The 16447-nt window shown below is 49.3% G+C and overlaps 1 protein-coding gene across 3 annotated transcripts in view; it reads right to left on the bottom strand.

The window, feature by feature from the left end:
• LOC140200871 (delta-like protein 4) overlaps positions 1–13899 on the bottom strand; it is a 55544-nt gene extending 41645 nt beyond the window's left edge. The window contains exons 1-8 of one of the 3 annotated variants that reach the window (XM_072264511.1): positions 13515–13899; positions 12996–13250; positions 12251–12308; positions 9877–10140; positions 7621–7681; positions 7371–7501; positions 6400–6569; positions 5249–5468 (exon numbers count right to left, since the gene is read on the bottom strand). In XM_072264511.1, coding sequence (XP_072120612.1) covers positions 5249–5468; positions 6400–6569; positions 7371–7501; positions 7621–7681; positions 9877–10140; positions 12251–12308; positions 12996–13250; positions 13515–13568 — 1213 coding nt within the window. In that variant the 5' untranslated portion in view covers positions 13569–13899. Of the gene's footprint in view, positions 1–5248; positions 5469–6399; positions 6570–7370; positions 7502–7620; positions 7682–9876; positions 10141–12250; positions 12309–12446; positions 12971–12995; positions 13251–13514 lie in introns of those variants that run through there. The other 2 variants (XM_072264518.1, XM_072264527.1) reach the window with 2 other exon arrangements.
• Positions 13900–16447: the final 2548 nt, after the last annotated feature.

Here is a 16447-nt window from a genome sequence, read left to right as displayed (position 1 = left end):
TGTGTCTATTTCAATGTTAGGCATATCATAAGGAAGGCAGATGAGTTTAGAGTGTGGATCAGTACTTGGAGTTATGATGTTGTGGCCATTACAGAGACTTGGATGTCTCAGGGGCAGGAATGGTTACTTAGAGTGCCAGGCTTTAGATGTTTAAAAACAGGACAGGGAGGGAGGCGAAAGAGGTGGAGGAGTGGTGCTGGTAATCAGGGATAGTATGACGACTGCAGAAAAGGAGGAAGTCATGGAGGGATTGTCTACTGAATCAGTGTGGGTGGAAGTCAGAAATAGGAAGGGAGCAATAACTACACTGGGTGTTTTCATAGACCCCCCCCCCCCCCCCCAATAGTAACAGAGACATTGAGGAGCAGATCGGGAGGCAGATTCTGGAACAATGCAATAATAATAGGGTTGTTGTGACGGGTGATTTTAACTTTCCTAATATTGACTGGCATCTCCTTAGAGCAAGGGGTTCCCATCGGGTGGAGTTTGTTAGGTGTGTTCAAGAAGGTTTCCTGACACAATATGTAGATAAGCCTACAAGAGGAGAGGCTGTACTTGATCTGGTATTGGGAAATGAACCTGGTCAGGTGTCAGATCTCCCGGTAGGAGAGCATTTTGGAGATAGTGATCACAACTCTATCTCCTTTACCATAGTGCTGGAGAGGGATAGGAGCAGAAAATTTGGGAAAATATTTAATTGGGATAGGAGGAAATATGATGCTATTAGGCAGGAACTTGGGAACGTAAATTGGGAGCAGATGTTCTCAGGGAAATGCACGGCTGAAATGTGGCAACTGTTCAGTGAACATTTGCATGGAATTCTGCATAGGTATGTTCCATTGAGGCAGGGAAAGGATGGTAGGGGAAAAGAACCATGGTATACAAAGAATATAGAAAATCTAGTTAAGAAGAAAAGAAAAACTTATGAAAGGTTCAAGAAACTAGGTACTGTTAGAGCTCTAGAAAATTACAAGGGTGCCAGGAAGGAGCTCAAGAATGAAATTAGGAAAGCCAGAAGAGGCCATGAGAAGGCCTTGGTGAGCAGGATTAAGGAAAACCCCAAGGCATTCTACAAGCAAGAGGATGAGCCATGTGAGAATAGGACCACTCAGGAGTGAGAGTGGAAACAGGTGCAGGGAGCCAGAGGAGGTAGTGGAGATACTTAGTGAATACCCTGCTTCAGTATTCACCAGTAAAAAGGACCTTGGCAGTTGTGGGGATGACTTACAGTGGACTGAAATGCTTGAGTGTATAGACATTAAGAAAGAGGATGTGCTGAAGCTTTTGAAAAACATTAAGTTAGATAAGTTACACACATAAAAAAATGCTGGTGAACGCAGCAGGCCAGGCAGTATCTCTAGGAAGTTAGAGAACACTGACTTCTCTAACTTCCATTAATGCCCCACCTCCCCTTCATGCCCCATCCCTTATTTATTTATTATTATTATTTTTTTCTCCCTCTGTCCCTCTCACTATAACTCCTTGCCCATCCTCTGGGCTCCCCCACCCTTGTCTTTCTCCCCGGACCTCCTGTCCCATGATCGTCTCATATCCCTTTTGCCTATCACCTGTCCAGCTCTTGGCTCCATCCCTCCCCCTCCTGTCTTCTCCTATCATTTCAGATCTCCCCCTCCCCCTCCCCCTCCCCCTCCCACTTTCAAATATCTTTCAATCTCTTCTTTCAGTTAGTCCTGGCGAAGGGTCTCGGCCTGAAACGTCGACTGTACCTCTTCCTACAGATGCTGCCTGGCCTGCTGCGTTCACCAGCATTTTTTATGTGTGTTGCTTGAATTTCCAGCATCTGCAGATTTCCTCCTGTTTGCGTGGTTAGATAAGTTACCAGGACTGGATGAGATATACCCCAGGCTACTGTGGGAAGTGAGAGAGGAGATTGCTGAGCCTCTGGCGATGATCTTTGCATCATCAATAGGGACAAGAGAGGTACCAGAGGATTGAAGGGTTGCAGATGTTGTTCCCTTGTTCAAGGAAGGGAGTAGAGATAACCCAGGAAATTATAGACCAGTGAGTCTTATTTCAGTGGTTGGTAAATTGATGGAGAAGATCCTGAGAGGCAGGACTTATGAGCATTTGGAGAGGCATAATATGATTAGAAATAGTCAGTATGGCCTTGTCAAGGGCAGGTCATGCCTTACAAACTTGATTGAATTATTTGAAGGCGTAACAAAACACATTAGTAGATGTAGTGTATATGGACTTCAGTAAGGTATTTGATAAGGTTCCCCATGCAAGGCTCATTCAGAAAGTAAGAAGGCATGGGACCCAAGGAGGCCTTGCTTTGTGGATCCAGAATTGGCTTGCTCACAGAAGGCAAAGTGGTTGTGGATGGTTTGTATTCTGCATGGAGGCTGGTGACCAGTGGTGTGCCTCAGAGATCTGTTCTGGGACCCCTCCACTTTGTGATTTTTATAAATGACCTGGATGAGGAAATAGACGGATGGGTTAGTAAATTTGCTGATGACATAAAGGTTGGGAGTGTTGTGGATAGTCTGGAGGTTTGTCAGAGGCTACAGCGCAACATCAATAGGATGGAGAACTGGGCTGAGGAGTGGCAGATGGAATTCAATCCAGACAAGTGTGAAGTGGTTCATTTTAGTAGGTCAAACTTGAAGACAGATTATAATACTCTTGGCACTGTGGAGGATCAGAAATCTTGGGGTTCATGCCTATTGGACACTCAAAGCTGCTGCACAGAGTGACAGTGTTGTTAAAAAGGCCTATGGTGTGTGGCCTTCGTCAACTACAGGACTGAGTTCAAGATCCGTGAGGTAATGTTACAGTGATACAAGACCTTAGTTAGACCCCACTTAGAGTACTGTGTTCATTTCTGGTCTCCTTATTGTAAGAGGTATGTGGATACTATAGGGAGGGTGCAGAGGAGATTTACAAGGATGTTGCCTGGATTGGGGAGCATGCCTTATGGGAATAGGTTGAGTGAACTTGGCCTTTTCTCCTTGGAGCGACGGAGGATGAAAGGTGACCTGATAGGGGTGTATAAAATGATGGGAGGCATTGATTGTGTGGACAGCTAGAGGCTTTTTCCTAGGGCTGAAAGGCTAACACGAGGGGGCATCGTTTTAAGGTACAAGGGGGATGTCAGAGGCAAGTTTTTCACAGAGGGTGGTGGGTGCATGGAATGCACTACCAGGGAAGGTGGTAGAAGTGGATACAATAGGGTCTTTTAAAGAGACTGTTAGATAGGTACATGGAACTTAGAAAAATAGGGGGCTATTCAGTACGGAAATTCTTGGCAGTTTCTAGAGTCCGGTACATGGTTAGCACATCTTTATGGGCTGAAGGGCCTGTATGTGCTGTAGATCTTTATGTTTCTATAGGTCGGTCAGTCTGACCTTAGTGGTTGGGAAGATGTTGGAGTTGATTATTAAGGATGAGGTCTCAGGGTATTCGGAGGCCCATGATAAAGCAGGTTTCCTCAAAGGAAAATCATGGTTTCCTCAAAGGAAAATCTTGCCTGCCAAATCTGTTGGAATTGTTTGAAGAAATAACAAGCAGAATAGACAAAGGAGAATTGGTTCTTGTGCTCTTGATTTCCAGAAGGCCTTTGACAAGGTGCCACACATGAGGCTGCATAACAAGCTATGAGCCCATGGTATTACAGGAGAGATTCGAGCATGGAGAAAGCAGTGGCTGATTAGCAGGAGGTAAAGAGTGGGAATAAAGGGAGCCTTTTCTGGCTGGCTGCCGGTGACTAATGGTGTTCCACAGGGATCTGTGTAGGGACCGATGCTTTTCACATGATATGTCAATAATTTGGATGATGGAATTGATGGCTTTGTTGAAAAGTTTGCTGACGGTATGAAGACAGGTGGAGTGGCAAGTAATTTTGAGAAAGTAAAGCTACAGAAGGACTTAGATTAGGAGAATGGGTAAAGAAGTGGCAGATGGAATACAGTGTCAGGAAGTGTATGGTCATGCACTTTGGTCGAAGAAATGAAAGGACTGACTATTTTCTAAATGGAGAGAAAATACAAAAAACTTAGGTGCAAAGGGACTTGGGAGTCCTTGTGCAGGATTCCCTAAAGGTTTTTACACAGTAAGGGAATTAAGGGTTATGGGGAAAAGGCAGGTAGATGGAGCTGAGTTTACGGACAGATCAGCCATGATCTTATTGAATGGCGGGGCAGGCTCGATGGGCCATGTGGCCTACTCCTGCTCCTATTTCTTATGTTCTTCTGTTAATTTACAGGTTGAGTTGGTGGTGAGGAAGGCAAAGGCAACGTTAGCATTCATTTCAAGAGGACTGGAATATAAAAGAAAGGATGTAACGTTGAGAAGCTATAAAGCACTGGTGAGGCCTCACTTGGAGTATTGTGAGCAGTTTTTCAAAGAAGATTCACACAATGATTCCCATAGTGAAAGGCTTTTCATATGTAGAGTGTTTGATGGCTTTGGACCTGTATTCACTGGAATTCAGGAGAATGAGGGGGGATCTCATTGAAACCTATCAAATGATGAAAGGCCTTGACAGAGTGGATGTGGAGAAGATGCTTCCTATGGTGGGTCAGTCTAAAACCAGAGGACACAGCCTCAGAATAGAGGAGTGTCTTTTTACAGTGGAGATGAGGAGGAATTTCTTTAGCCGGAAAGTGGTGAATCTGTGGAATTCTTCGCCACAGGCAGCTGTGGAGGCCAAGTCTTTAAGGCAAATGTTGACAGATTCTTGATGGTCAAGGCATGAAGGCATACAGGGAGAAGGCAGGGTTTGGGGCTGAGTGGAAAATTGGATCAGCCATGATGAATGGAAGAGTAGACATGATTGGCCAAATGGCCTAATTCTGCTCCTATATCTGACAGTCTAATGTAAACCGATATACTTGTAAGGGGTTGCCGAGTCTTGAAGAGAACAGTCGTAAGTGGAACTTGTGCTGCCTTGGGATCTGGGTTAGGGTTGGTAGCCTCTTCCTCAGATTTCACCTGGAAAAAGTTAGGGCTGCTCTGAAACTGAGTGGGGCGCGGGATTAGTCTGGGATTTATGGCAGGATTTCAGGAATGAGTGGGGAGTGGGATTAGTCTGGGATTTATTTCAGGAATGAGTGGGGGGTGGGATTAGTCTGGGATTTACAGCAGGATTTCAGGAATGAGTGGGGCGTGGGATTTATCATGGATTAACACAGCATGGACATACTAATGCCACAGTGATCTTGTTGACCACGTGTCACACTTCCCTGTTGAGGATACAGTTACAAGGAGAAACACAGTACTACGTTACCATTTGCACAGGGGCTCCTGGAACATCGATCCACCTTCTGCTCACAGTTGGTGCCAGAAAAGCCGGGTCTGCAGCTACAGATGTAAGAGGCTCCCTGTGATGTCTCATAGCAGGAGCCACCGTTGAAGCAGGGGAAGTCAGCACAGGTCAGGGCACTGTTCTCACACTGCTGCCCATCATAGCCAGGAAGGCAAGAGCAGTGGTAGCCTTCCTCCGACTCCTGCAACAACAGAGCCACAGCGTTAGGAACACCAGCGCATCTCACTGACTCTCCACACTGCCAGGATATCACCCACGTCCTACAGCAACCACTCTCAGCTAAACTGACGCAGTGGAGAGGGGCAGGGCAGGGGGACAGAGCCAAGAGAAGAGGCAGTAGCTCAGCCTAAATGATGAACTCCCCTGGAAAACACAGCCGTTGGGAACCACAAGTGGTTTGAGCAGATTAATCGTGTAGTCTGGTTTTGCAGTGAGGATGAAAGAGCCCCAACGTTTCCTCTCTCCCCAGAGCCTGTGTGTACTGATTAAAGTGGGGGTACTCTTTATCCATCCTGATTATGACTTTAAAGCCCAAACTCTGGCCTTGCCTCTTTACGAAGAGCTTCTCTTCATTTTGTACCCCCCTCCCCTTGATGGCCATCTGAAGGAATATTCACTCCCTGGTGGGATCACCCTTGCCCTGTGTGACTTCACCCTCTCCTTGGGACGGAGTGTCTCCATGAGGGAATCACCCCAGTTCTCTATGAATCAAGAGACACGGGAGATCACAGATGCTGGAATCTGGAGCAAAAAGCAACCCGCTGGAAGAACTCCTAAGGTCCAGCAGCATCTGCAGAGGGAAACGGGCAGACAATATCTTGAGTTGAGACCCTCTACCTGGACCAGATAACATCTCAACCAGAAACATCAACCTCCATAGAGGACGCTTGTGGCTGGCTGATCTCCTCCAGCATTTTGTTTCTTCCTCTCGTTATGGGACAGTGTCTCCCTCCAAAGTGATCCTTCTCCCCGCAGCCCGATTCTGAGTGAATGCACCCTTGCTGTGGGACAGCACCTCCCCCCCCCCATAGTTGGACAGATCTTTCCGCACTGGCCTGTCATGCTGGAGAATGACGAGGATTGCAAGCTGGTTGAGGTGAGATGTCCCTTACCGTGCAGGTTCCTCCATTTCTGCAAGGGCTGCTGCCACACTTGGGCACAGGAGACTGGCAGTGGATGCCGGTGAAGCCAGGCTGGCAGGTGCAGGTGAAACTGCCTTGCCCGGTGTTGGTGCAGGTGGCGTTGTTCAGACAGGGCTTGTTGTGGGTGCAGTAGTTGAGATCTGTTACCCGCACAGAAAGGGAAGAGGAGCAACGTCAGTCACAATTCACAAGCAGTACAAGCCAACTTTGGCAACAGCTTCCTCACTGTTCCTCCCTTGCATTTCAAATATCCCAGAGGAAGCGAGGTGGGACTACGGGATCGGGATGGTGTTCTTTCTTGTCCCCTCGGAAGGGTGGTGGTGAGGTGAGAGTAACCCTTTATGCTTTTCTCCACATTGAATAGGTCACTCAGGGTTAATCGCTCAGCACCTCTGGCTGGATTTGACATCTGCTCCTCGTTCATTCATTAGTAAAACCAAGTAACCAGCAGTTGTTCAATATCAGAATGGTTGTTTCAGTTACTCTGGGAGGGTGCTTATAGGGCGAGGCTCTTCAATCTAACCTGGCTCGATTCAATCAACATCCGAGTTTGGGAGCTGACACGTGGTGTCTCTGCCTCACGGTGCCAGAATCCCGATCTGGGGTGCTGTGTGTGTGCGCAGTCTGCATGTTCCCGTCTGGGTGTCTCCTGGGCACTCCTTTTCCACGCCACGTTATAAAGACACACGGGTTGGCAGGTTTACTGGCCATTGTAAATTGCCCCAGTGTGCAGGGGAGTATGAGGAATCTGGGGGCAGTTAATGTGAATGAACTGGCATTAGTGCAAGGTGCTTAATGGTTGGGGCTGACACAGAAGGGTTTGCTTCTGTGATCCGTGAATGATTTGTCTGACCAAGGTTTAGATGAGCCTCGTGCTGGACTGGAGGTTGCGGATCTGGTGAAATGGTGGTGGGGACTACCTCAGATCAGACTTCACTCACCCTGGTTACAGAAGAGTCCGCCCCAGCCCTCTCTACAGTTGCACTGGAAGGGTTGGTCACAAGTCCCATGTAGACAGCCCGGGTGCCGCACGCACTCAGTACATGAATCTCCCTGCCATCCATAATGGCACCTCAAGAGAGAGTGAGAGGGAAAAATACAGTTAGTTGTCCTGAGAACCGCGTGGAAGAACGCCAAGCACGGACGCAGCTGGCACCGCCAGCTCACGCCTCCTGCCCACCAGTAACTTACTTGCACTCACCCGGTCGATTGCAGAATCCACGCTGTGTGCTGCACCCGGTTCGGCAGATTGCTGCAAGGACAGACAGGAAGGTCAGTGTTAAATCACACCTCGATCTGTGATGGCGTTAACGCCTTAATATCTTCCAGAGCCTGCAGCGGACCCTCAGTGACAGCTATGCAAGGTACAGTCCCAGTACCTCCCAACCCCAGAAACACCCTCACCCTGCCCCAGCTCTGATAGACACAACTAGTAATAATGTCTTCCTCATGACAGCGCCAGTGAAAAGCTGCCAGACAAATAATAAACTATAGCAATGGCGGCCGAGCCAAGACCCCACTAATACTGAATGAAAACAGAAGATTCTGGAAGCACTCTGCAGGTCAGAGATGGTGGAGATTGAAACAGAGTTTATGTATCACGTGGCATACTGTTCATCGGAACTGATAAGGTTCTACTGGAGGTCCTTCACCTGAAATGTTAATCCTGTTTTTTTTACTCCACAGATGCTGCCTGACCTGCTCGGTATTTCTGGCATTCTCTGTTCTTGTTTCAGATTTCTGGCTGCTGTTGTTTATAATTCGTTTTTAAATCTGTACTTGCTGGTAATAAACTCCACTAAAAGTTAGTTTTAAGGATGCAAGTGAAACTGTAATAACCTGTGGTTCCACAATAACTCAGTGTCAATGCCAGTAACATCCTCTGCCACAAATGGATCCGAGTGAGAGTGAGAGTCTGCCAGCAAGCAGCAGAAATGCTTTGCTGTAATCTGGAGAACACATGCAAAGCTGGAGGAACTCGATAGGTCAGGCATCAACCATGGGGGGAATTGGACAATTGACATTTCAGCTCGCGTCTCCATCTGGACTGAGAGAGTAGAGGTAGCTGGTGGAGCAGAGCTGGCAGGTGACAGGTGGGTCCGGGTGAGAAAGGGTGATAGGCAGATGGAGGAGAGGAGAGTGGAAGTTGTGACAGGATGGGAGGTAATGAAGGGCTGAAGGTAATGCAATATTATAGGTAAGGAATGTGGAGCGTAGTATTGAGTAACGGAGGTGGGAGGAACAGTGACAATGAAAAATGACCCCCAGTGACTCGAGTGTCAGTAACAGTAACAGCTCGCAATCACACTTCGTGTCCTGCCCCGTCCTCTCTCTCACATCCACTCCACATCCAGCCTAAGTACTAATCCTGCAGCTCCACGTTGGCAAAGGACAATATCGTTGAGTAATATAACCAGAGATGTGCAAGTCACCCAGCACCATCTGACAACCTGTACACACAATTACCCTCTCTGACAGTATGTGCTGTGCACAGGCAGCATTGGCTTTTACTCCTAGTGCATTGTGGAGAGCCCTGCAGCCCTCTCCTGTGATAATCACGGGGGTGTTGGCAGCCCCACAAAACCCACGCACATTTCTGCAAAGACAGCCCCCTCCCTCTCTCCGGAGTTGGTCACACACAGGAAATTGCTGGTGACCATACCCAGCGCCAATTCAATACAGCCGGCGTGTCCTCGGGGACAGTGACAGGAGCAAACTGAAGCTGCCCAACACAGATACAAGTACACAGGGGGAAGCCTGAGCAAAGAAATGCACACTGACTGGTTAGTGGGGGAACAGGCCGAGGTGATGCCTTTTAACCAGAGGTCCAGTACTTCCAAGGTCCCAACAAACAACCTACTGGGAAAAACTCAGCAGGTGGAGGAGCAGCATTCCAGAAGGAAAATGGACTGTTTTGGGTTGATATCCTCCCCAGAAGAGTTTTTCCAGATTTCAGCATCTGCAGTCTCCCGTGTTTCCACTGGAAGCAGTACAATCTACCCCGAAGAACCAGTAAATCGCACCCTGGTTCCTGTGCCAGTCTCCGGCGACAGGGTGTTACTGCTGCTAACAAGATGCCTTGTCACCGGGGACTAGTTGCTTGGACAGTGCCGTTATTAACACCCTGGTCTCCAGTGGAAAGGCCTCTGGGCCACTCCAATACAATGAACAGTGACAGTCACACCATGTAAACCCTGAGTGCAGGGTTTTAAATCGCCCGTGCGAGAGTAACAGCGTTTAGCGCCCTGTGCAAGCTTCCCGACCTGTAATAATCTCGTGTCAGTAATAACTGCTAGTTTCAGTATGTAAACCCCTCTGATCTCTACCCCCATTCCCCCTTCACTGCGGCGGCCTTTCCTGAATGGCCGCAATAATAACCAGCTCTCACAATGTTATGTGACACCGTTCCCTCTCCCCCTCTCCCCGTCCCCGTTGCCCCAGCCTTACGCTGTGTGCAGTACTCATTTTCCCATCCGGCCATACAGATCCGCTGCCCCTCCTGTCCACAGGTGTAATGCCCAAAGGTGTCGTTCCTGGGCCGGCAGTAATGGGAGCAGCCCTCGCCGTAGTAGTGGTGGGTGCAGATCACCCGGTACGAGTAGTGCAGCTGGGTATGGCCCACTCGCTGGACGTCCCGGGACCAGACCGCGTCCACAGGCTGGTGTCTCTGGATAGCAAAACGGCTGATCAGCATCTCAGGGCTGGTTACATCTGCGCGTAGAAACAAGCGGGTTAACTCAGGGCAAGCGCGCCGCCAGCTCCTGGCAAGACCAGAATAAAACACACCGTCCTGCCCCGGGATCCCCAGCTGAACCCCCGCACATACAATCTCCTGCCAGTTTTCAGGACTTCCAGTCAACCCTGGGTATCGGGCTCGGTGGGCAGGCAGGACACTGGAGCTGCCCGTCTCGGCACAATGACCTGGGAATGAGAAACCAGCCGAGGGACGCTCAGACACATCTGACAGGCCGCTGTAAACAGAAAGGATGTTCAGACCAGTCCGAGAGAGGATCAGAGACGCTGGTGATGACTTACCGACAAGTAATTAGGATACAGCGTGCATTTGGCCCTTCGAACCCTGCCGCCCGATTTAACCCTAACCTAATCACGGGACCCGGCATGTCATTGGGGTCTGGGAGGAAAGCGGAGCAGCCGGGGAAATGCGCGCATTCCCCGGGGAGACTGGTTAGAGAGGACGCCGGGATTGACTCCGATCTGATAGAGCGTCGTGCCAGCCGGCGCGTTACAGGGCACGGGGTGCTTACGTGCCAGGGCAGGTGTCAGCGAGCGGGACGCGTGCTGCTTTGATACTGTTGGCATTTTCTGATTTTATCTGCGTTTTGTTTTGGAAATTGAAATATCACTGTATCTCCTCAAAATTAGACACTAGGTCAGAATTCTACTCAACCCGCAGATTTCGTAACCAGGATCAAAGGACGGACGAAGTGATATTTCACAAGATACAAATCATGGTGGTGACGGACTGGCGTGGGTGATCACATCCGAACCAGGGGCAATTCTGCCTCGTGCTGAACAACCCTTCCAAACCTGGGAAGTACTACACTAATAGTTAATTTTCATTTTACTGGGGGTGGATTTTGTTTTACGTAAGGGATCAGCCCCAACACAGTAGGGAGAACGAACGCCGTGTTTTAGGGAAGAGTTTCCAAGTGACTGAACAGGAGAGACTCTGCGGAATGAAATGTTTAGATCCTAAATTCAGGGAAATAGATCTCCTGATGTAATCCTGGAGCGGTGGCGCACAGATCCCAGATCGCTGAGGAGACGCGCAGGCCGAGGGAGAAGCACAGCTCATAGATCTTGCGGTTTGGTGTGGGCCCGGTGTAACACACGCAGATCCCGGAACGATGGGGTCACACAGCCCGAAGTGTGGGTGGAGACACTGATCCCGGCGGGGGTCTCAGGGCGACGAAGACACACGAATGCCCGAATGGCAGGCCAGTCTGTACCCGGATTCATATATCAGCCCAAGGTGTTGGAAGTGCGTTAATCCTGGAGTGATAAGGATCTCGGAGTGATAGGGAGATGAGGCCTGGAACGTGCTGGATGAGGCCCCGGAGTGCGAGGCATGTAGATACCAGCACGGAGAAACGTGCAGATCCGGGAGTGACCTGGGGATGATGAGCCGGCGTGACCAGGAAAGGGGGACTGGAGCAACGGATCCTGAACTCAAAGTGCGAGGGCATCTTGAAGAAACGGATATACTGACGGGGTGGTGAAGGAAGGCCCTCGAGATAGAGAGTTCCCCTCCGGCGAAGTGATCCCGGACGGTGACCATGCGATTCACGCACCAGTAGATCCTGGACTGATGAAGTCAGGAGATTGCGGAGACAACTACAGCAGGTCCGGGTGATGGAGACAGCAGAATCCAGTGTTCCCGGAGTGATGCCAAAGTGATCCCGGAGTGATGGAGACTTAGGTTTTCACCGATAATTGACCCGAGCTAACGAAGTGTCGGCCTCTGTAACCCAACCTCTCTCTCTCACCAGAACAATCGAAGTCGCTTTTCCAAAAAAGGCGGCGTCGACTGCCGGAGGTGTTAAGCGCAGGAAAAAGCCGAGCGGAAGGCTTGGCAAGATTTCGCCTTTCTCACCAACATCCAGCTCAGTTTCCCACGCCAAAAATAAACGATAGGAAGTCGATTGTGTTGAAGAGTCAGGACTATGGGACAGCGAGCTCGAACCGCGAACCTGTACATCTACAACCTAACAGCGTTGTATTTAATCTAACGGGGAACCTCTCTACAACGCTATACATCAATTAACCTCAGTCTCGCCCCCTCTCAAACCGCTGGACTTACTGGGGCTCGGCTGGCTGGAGGGAGAGTTCCAAGCTTCAACGATGAGGGAGAAAGTTCCCTGTCAAACAGAAGAGGGGGAGAGTTAGAGGTGTAACCGTATCGGCGCACAGTTTTCCTTTTAACGTTAACAGCGCGAATGCCGCCCGGTCCCGCCAACGAGCCGCCGCTGCTCTCCTTAGCATCTCCGTCTGCCCACCTGGTTCTTTCTCCCCGCGGTTCTCTCGGGTTCAGTTAACAATTTTCACGACACATGCCGGGGATATTAAACCTGATTCTGATATTCTTTCTCTGTTTCTGCTAGCTGCTGAAAGTCGGTTCCTTTTATACTGCATGTTTTCAGTAAGAGTTTAAGCATCACTCTGTGCCTGCCTGTGTGTTTTTTTCCTGCCTGCTTCCGGTATTTGTTCCTGTTTTTGTGTCGGTGTGAAGGTGTTTGTGCCTCTGAGGGCATTTCCCTGAATCCGATTCTACATTTGCACGTTATTTCTGTTTCTGTGTACGTGTGTGCGTGTAGATGTCTATATGGTCGTGTTTGTGAGTGTGCCTGCGCACAGGTTTGTGCATGTGTACGTAGCTGTGTGTATCTGTGAGGTGGAATCAAAGGTGAGAGGGCTGTCTCTCCTCTGTCATTCACTTCCTGACGTTTCCAGCTCTTGGCTATCACTCTGGCATCCTCACTGTACAATGCCCCTTCTCACTCCGGTCCGGTCTGCCCTGCCCTGGCCCGCCGGGATTGCCCCCTCACCGGCCACTTGAAGGTGAAGTTCAGCCTGAGCGGGATCTGAGTGGCCGCCACCCTGAATGAGCTGCTGTCGCCCAGGAACGGGGAGAGGACGCTTCCGTAGGTGCACGGCTCCGGGGACACCACCACTTGGAAATGCTTCAAGCACACCCGGAAGAAAGTGCGGCAGTCGGGCACGCAGCGACCGCCGGACGCCAACAAGCCCCCGCCGTTCACAAATTGGTGGATCTTCAGTTCGAACGTACCGCGGCAGGAGACCTTTAAAAAAGACAAGGCCAGCGTGAGAGGCGGAGTGCAGGGAGCTGGAGTGAGCGAAGAGGGAGGAGGGGGCGAAAACAGGGGAGGGAGGGAGAGAGAGAATGGTAGGAGAAAAGGAAAGGGAGGGAGAGGGGCACGGGGCAGATAAGTGAGGGGGCGGGGGCAAGGGAGGAGGGAGAGAGGGAGGGTGGCAAGGGGGAGCGAGTGAGAGAGAGGGGCAGGAAACGCAGTCGAGGATGGAGTCCCGCGGGGTGACGGGTTTACCTGGGGAAGGAGTGAGAAGAAGAGTGCAGCGTGGACAGTGCGTAAAGCTGCCATCCCCCGTCTCCGACCCTCTTCAACTGCTTCCCTCTTGGACTGTCCCAAAGGCAGTTAGTTCTGTACTCCTTCTGCGTTGTACCCCGACCCGCAAAAGCTTCGGACGAGCAGCTGGTCCAGGACGATCCGGACCACACACTAGAAAGGTCCGCACTCTCGTAGTAACCTGCAAACCAGCTGGCAATCCGCATACAACTCGGACTCCCGTTAGATCCCAGCGGCCGCTCTCGGTTACAGCCCGTGTGTGTGCGTGGGGTTGGGGGGTGGTGCTGTCATTGGGATGCGCGCTGGCCCGGTTCCTCGAACGCACTAGCCTTGGTCACTCTTCCGACCAGCTGCACAGTTTGAGCACTCAGGCTCCTTTAAATATACGGAGTCTGTGACCCAGGTTGTCAATCACAGGCATGAGGCGTTCCGCCTCCTTCACGTGCTGCACAGATTGTCAATCACTGGGACGGAGGCGGGGCCTCTCCTTCTCACTAGGTTACGGAGTGTCTGTCCGTCAAAGGGACGAGTCACAGTGGGTGACGGAGCTGTCAATCAGAGGGATGGTACTCGCAACGCCCCCGTCCTATGTTACATGTTGTCAATCACAGGTCTGAAGGACTCTCGCCTTCTTATGGGTTACCCAGGCTGTCAATCAGAAGTGGAGCTGGGAACGCCCCTTTTCTATAGGTTGCCCACACTTTTGTCACAGGAATGCTGGAAATGCCCCGTTCCTTTGGGTCGCACAGACCCCCAATCCCAAGGATGGAGCAGGTCCCCTGCCCCTTTTTAATGGGCTGCCTAGGTTGTTCATCGCTATAATAGAATGGAGAAGCCCAGTTTCCTTTGGTTTACATGGTTGTCAATAGATAGGATGGAGTAATAGATGTCCTCTTTCTATAGATGGCAAAAGGCCTTCCTCTTTGCATGATTTACCCTATCTGTCAATCATTAGGATGGCGCTGAGAACCTCCCCCTTTGCAGCGATTACTCTGGTAGTCAATCACTGCCATGGAGATGAGGCTGCTCTCTTCCTGTTGAACTTTCATCATAAATCAGTGGCCAAACCTACAAGTGAGTCAGAATTGACTCTTTCCCTCTGTTCAGATTGCAGGAACCTGTACCCACACCTGTTGGGCATAGGCCAGTGGCCTCATATTCTTCATTAACTGAAGCGTGGAGAATTGAATTCAAGCAACAACTAACTTATAACTGAGGCTCCTAATTGGGAACTTTCTGTTTCACATTTTCTCGTAGAGTGATTAAAGTTCTATTGTTACTAATGACTTCTGGGGACCGGTTATTGTTTCACAAACAACTGTTATTCTTTTGCCAGATGTTGACTCTTATTCTAAAACTCCAATAACCTTTTTTTTTGTTGATATTGCTGTTTAAAGTCTTGATCTAGCACACACATTTAGTCACTCAGAGATCTGAAACTTGGACACATTAAAACACTAAACAATTACACATCAGATTGGTGACTATTGCAGTGGTGGTCTCACACAGTTCCATTGTGGATATGGCTCTCCCCTCCATCGAGAGCATCTGCACGAAGCAATAGCTCAGGAAGGTGGCACCCATCATTAAGGATTCCCACCATTAGTGCCAGATCCTCTCCGTTAGGCAGGAGGTACAGGAGCCTGAAAACCGGCAAGATCAAGACTCAACCATAGCTTCTTCTCCAGTGCTATTGCCTTCCTGACTGACCTCAACACTACCCAAGACTGTTTTCCTTTTATTCTCTCTATGAATACGCATTACAGCTATGCTTATTTTGTTCTGTAAGTTCTGTATAATGTCTGCTTGTATTTACATTATTTATACCCCTTAAAATATTGTATACCTCTATCAAAGCACCCCTCAATCTTCTAAATTCCAAAGAATAAAGTCCTAATCTATTCCATCTTTCTTTATAATTCAGGTCCTCCAGACCTGGCAACATCTTTTTAAATTTTCTCTACTCTTTCAACCTTATTTACATCTTTGCTGTAGGTAGGTGAACAGAACTGCACACAACACTCCAAATTAGGCTTCACCAATGTCTTATACAACTTCAACATTACATCCCATCTCCTTCACTCAATATGAAGGACAATGTGCCAAAAACTTTCTTTACAAGTCTTTCTACTGTGACACCACTTCCATTGAATTATGGATCTGTATTCCCAGATCCCTTTGTTCTACCGTACCGTTCACTCTGTAAGAACTACTCTGGTTGGTACCGAAGTGTTACACCTCGCACTTGTCCACATTGAATTCAATCTGCCATTTTTCAGCCCATTTTCCCAACTGGTCCAGATCCCGCTGCAAGCCATGACAGGCTTCCTCACTGTCCACTGCACTCTCAACTTTGGTGCCATCCGCAAATTTGCTGATCCAGTTAACAATATTATCATCCAGGTTGTTGATATAGATGACAAACGACAACAGACCCAGCATCGATCTCTGCAAGCTTCCAGACAGAGGGGCAACGCTCTACTACCTCTCTCTGGTTTCTCCCACAAAGCCAATTTTCTAACCTTGCTTTGAATGCCGAGCGATTGAAACTTTTTGACCAGCCTCCCATGTGGGACCTTGTCAAATGCCTTACTAAAGTCCACATAGACAACATCCACTGTTTTGCCTTCATCAGCTTTCCTGGTAGCTTCCTTGAAAATCTCTCTAGGATTGGTTAGACATGACCTACCATGCATGAAACATAGAAACATAGAAACATAGAAAATAGGTGCAGGAGTAGGCCATTCGGCCCTTCGAGCCTGCACCGCCATTTATTATGATCATGGCTGATCATCCAACTCAGAACCCTGAACCAGCCTTCCCTCCATACCCCCTGACCCCCGTAGCCACAAGGGCCATATCTAACTCCCTCTTAAATATAGCCAATGAACTGG

Source organism: Mobula birostris, chromosome 1, assembly GCF_030028105.1.
Source record: "Mobula birostris isolate sMobBir1 chromosome 1, sMobBir1.hap1, whole genome shotgun sequence".
Taxonomy (NCBI): Eukaryota; Metazoa; Chordata; class Chondrichthyes; order Myliobatiformes; family Myliobatidae; genus Mobula; species Mobula birostris.
Note: the sequence above shows the minus strand (reverse complement) of the source record. Positions and strands in the feature narration are given on the sequence as shown.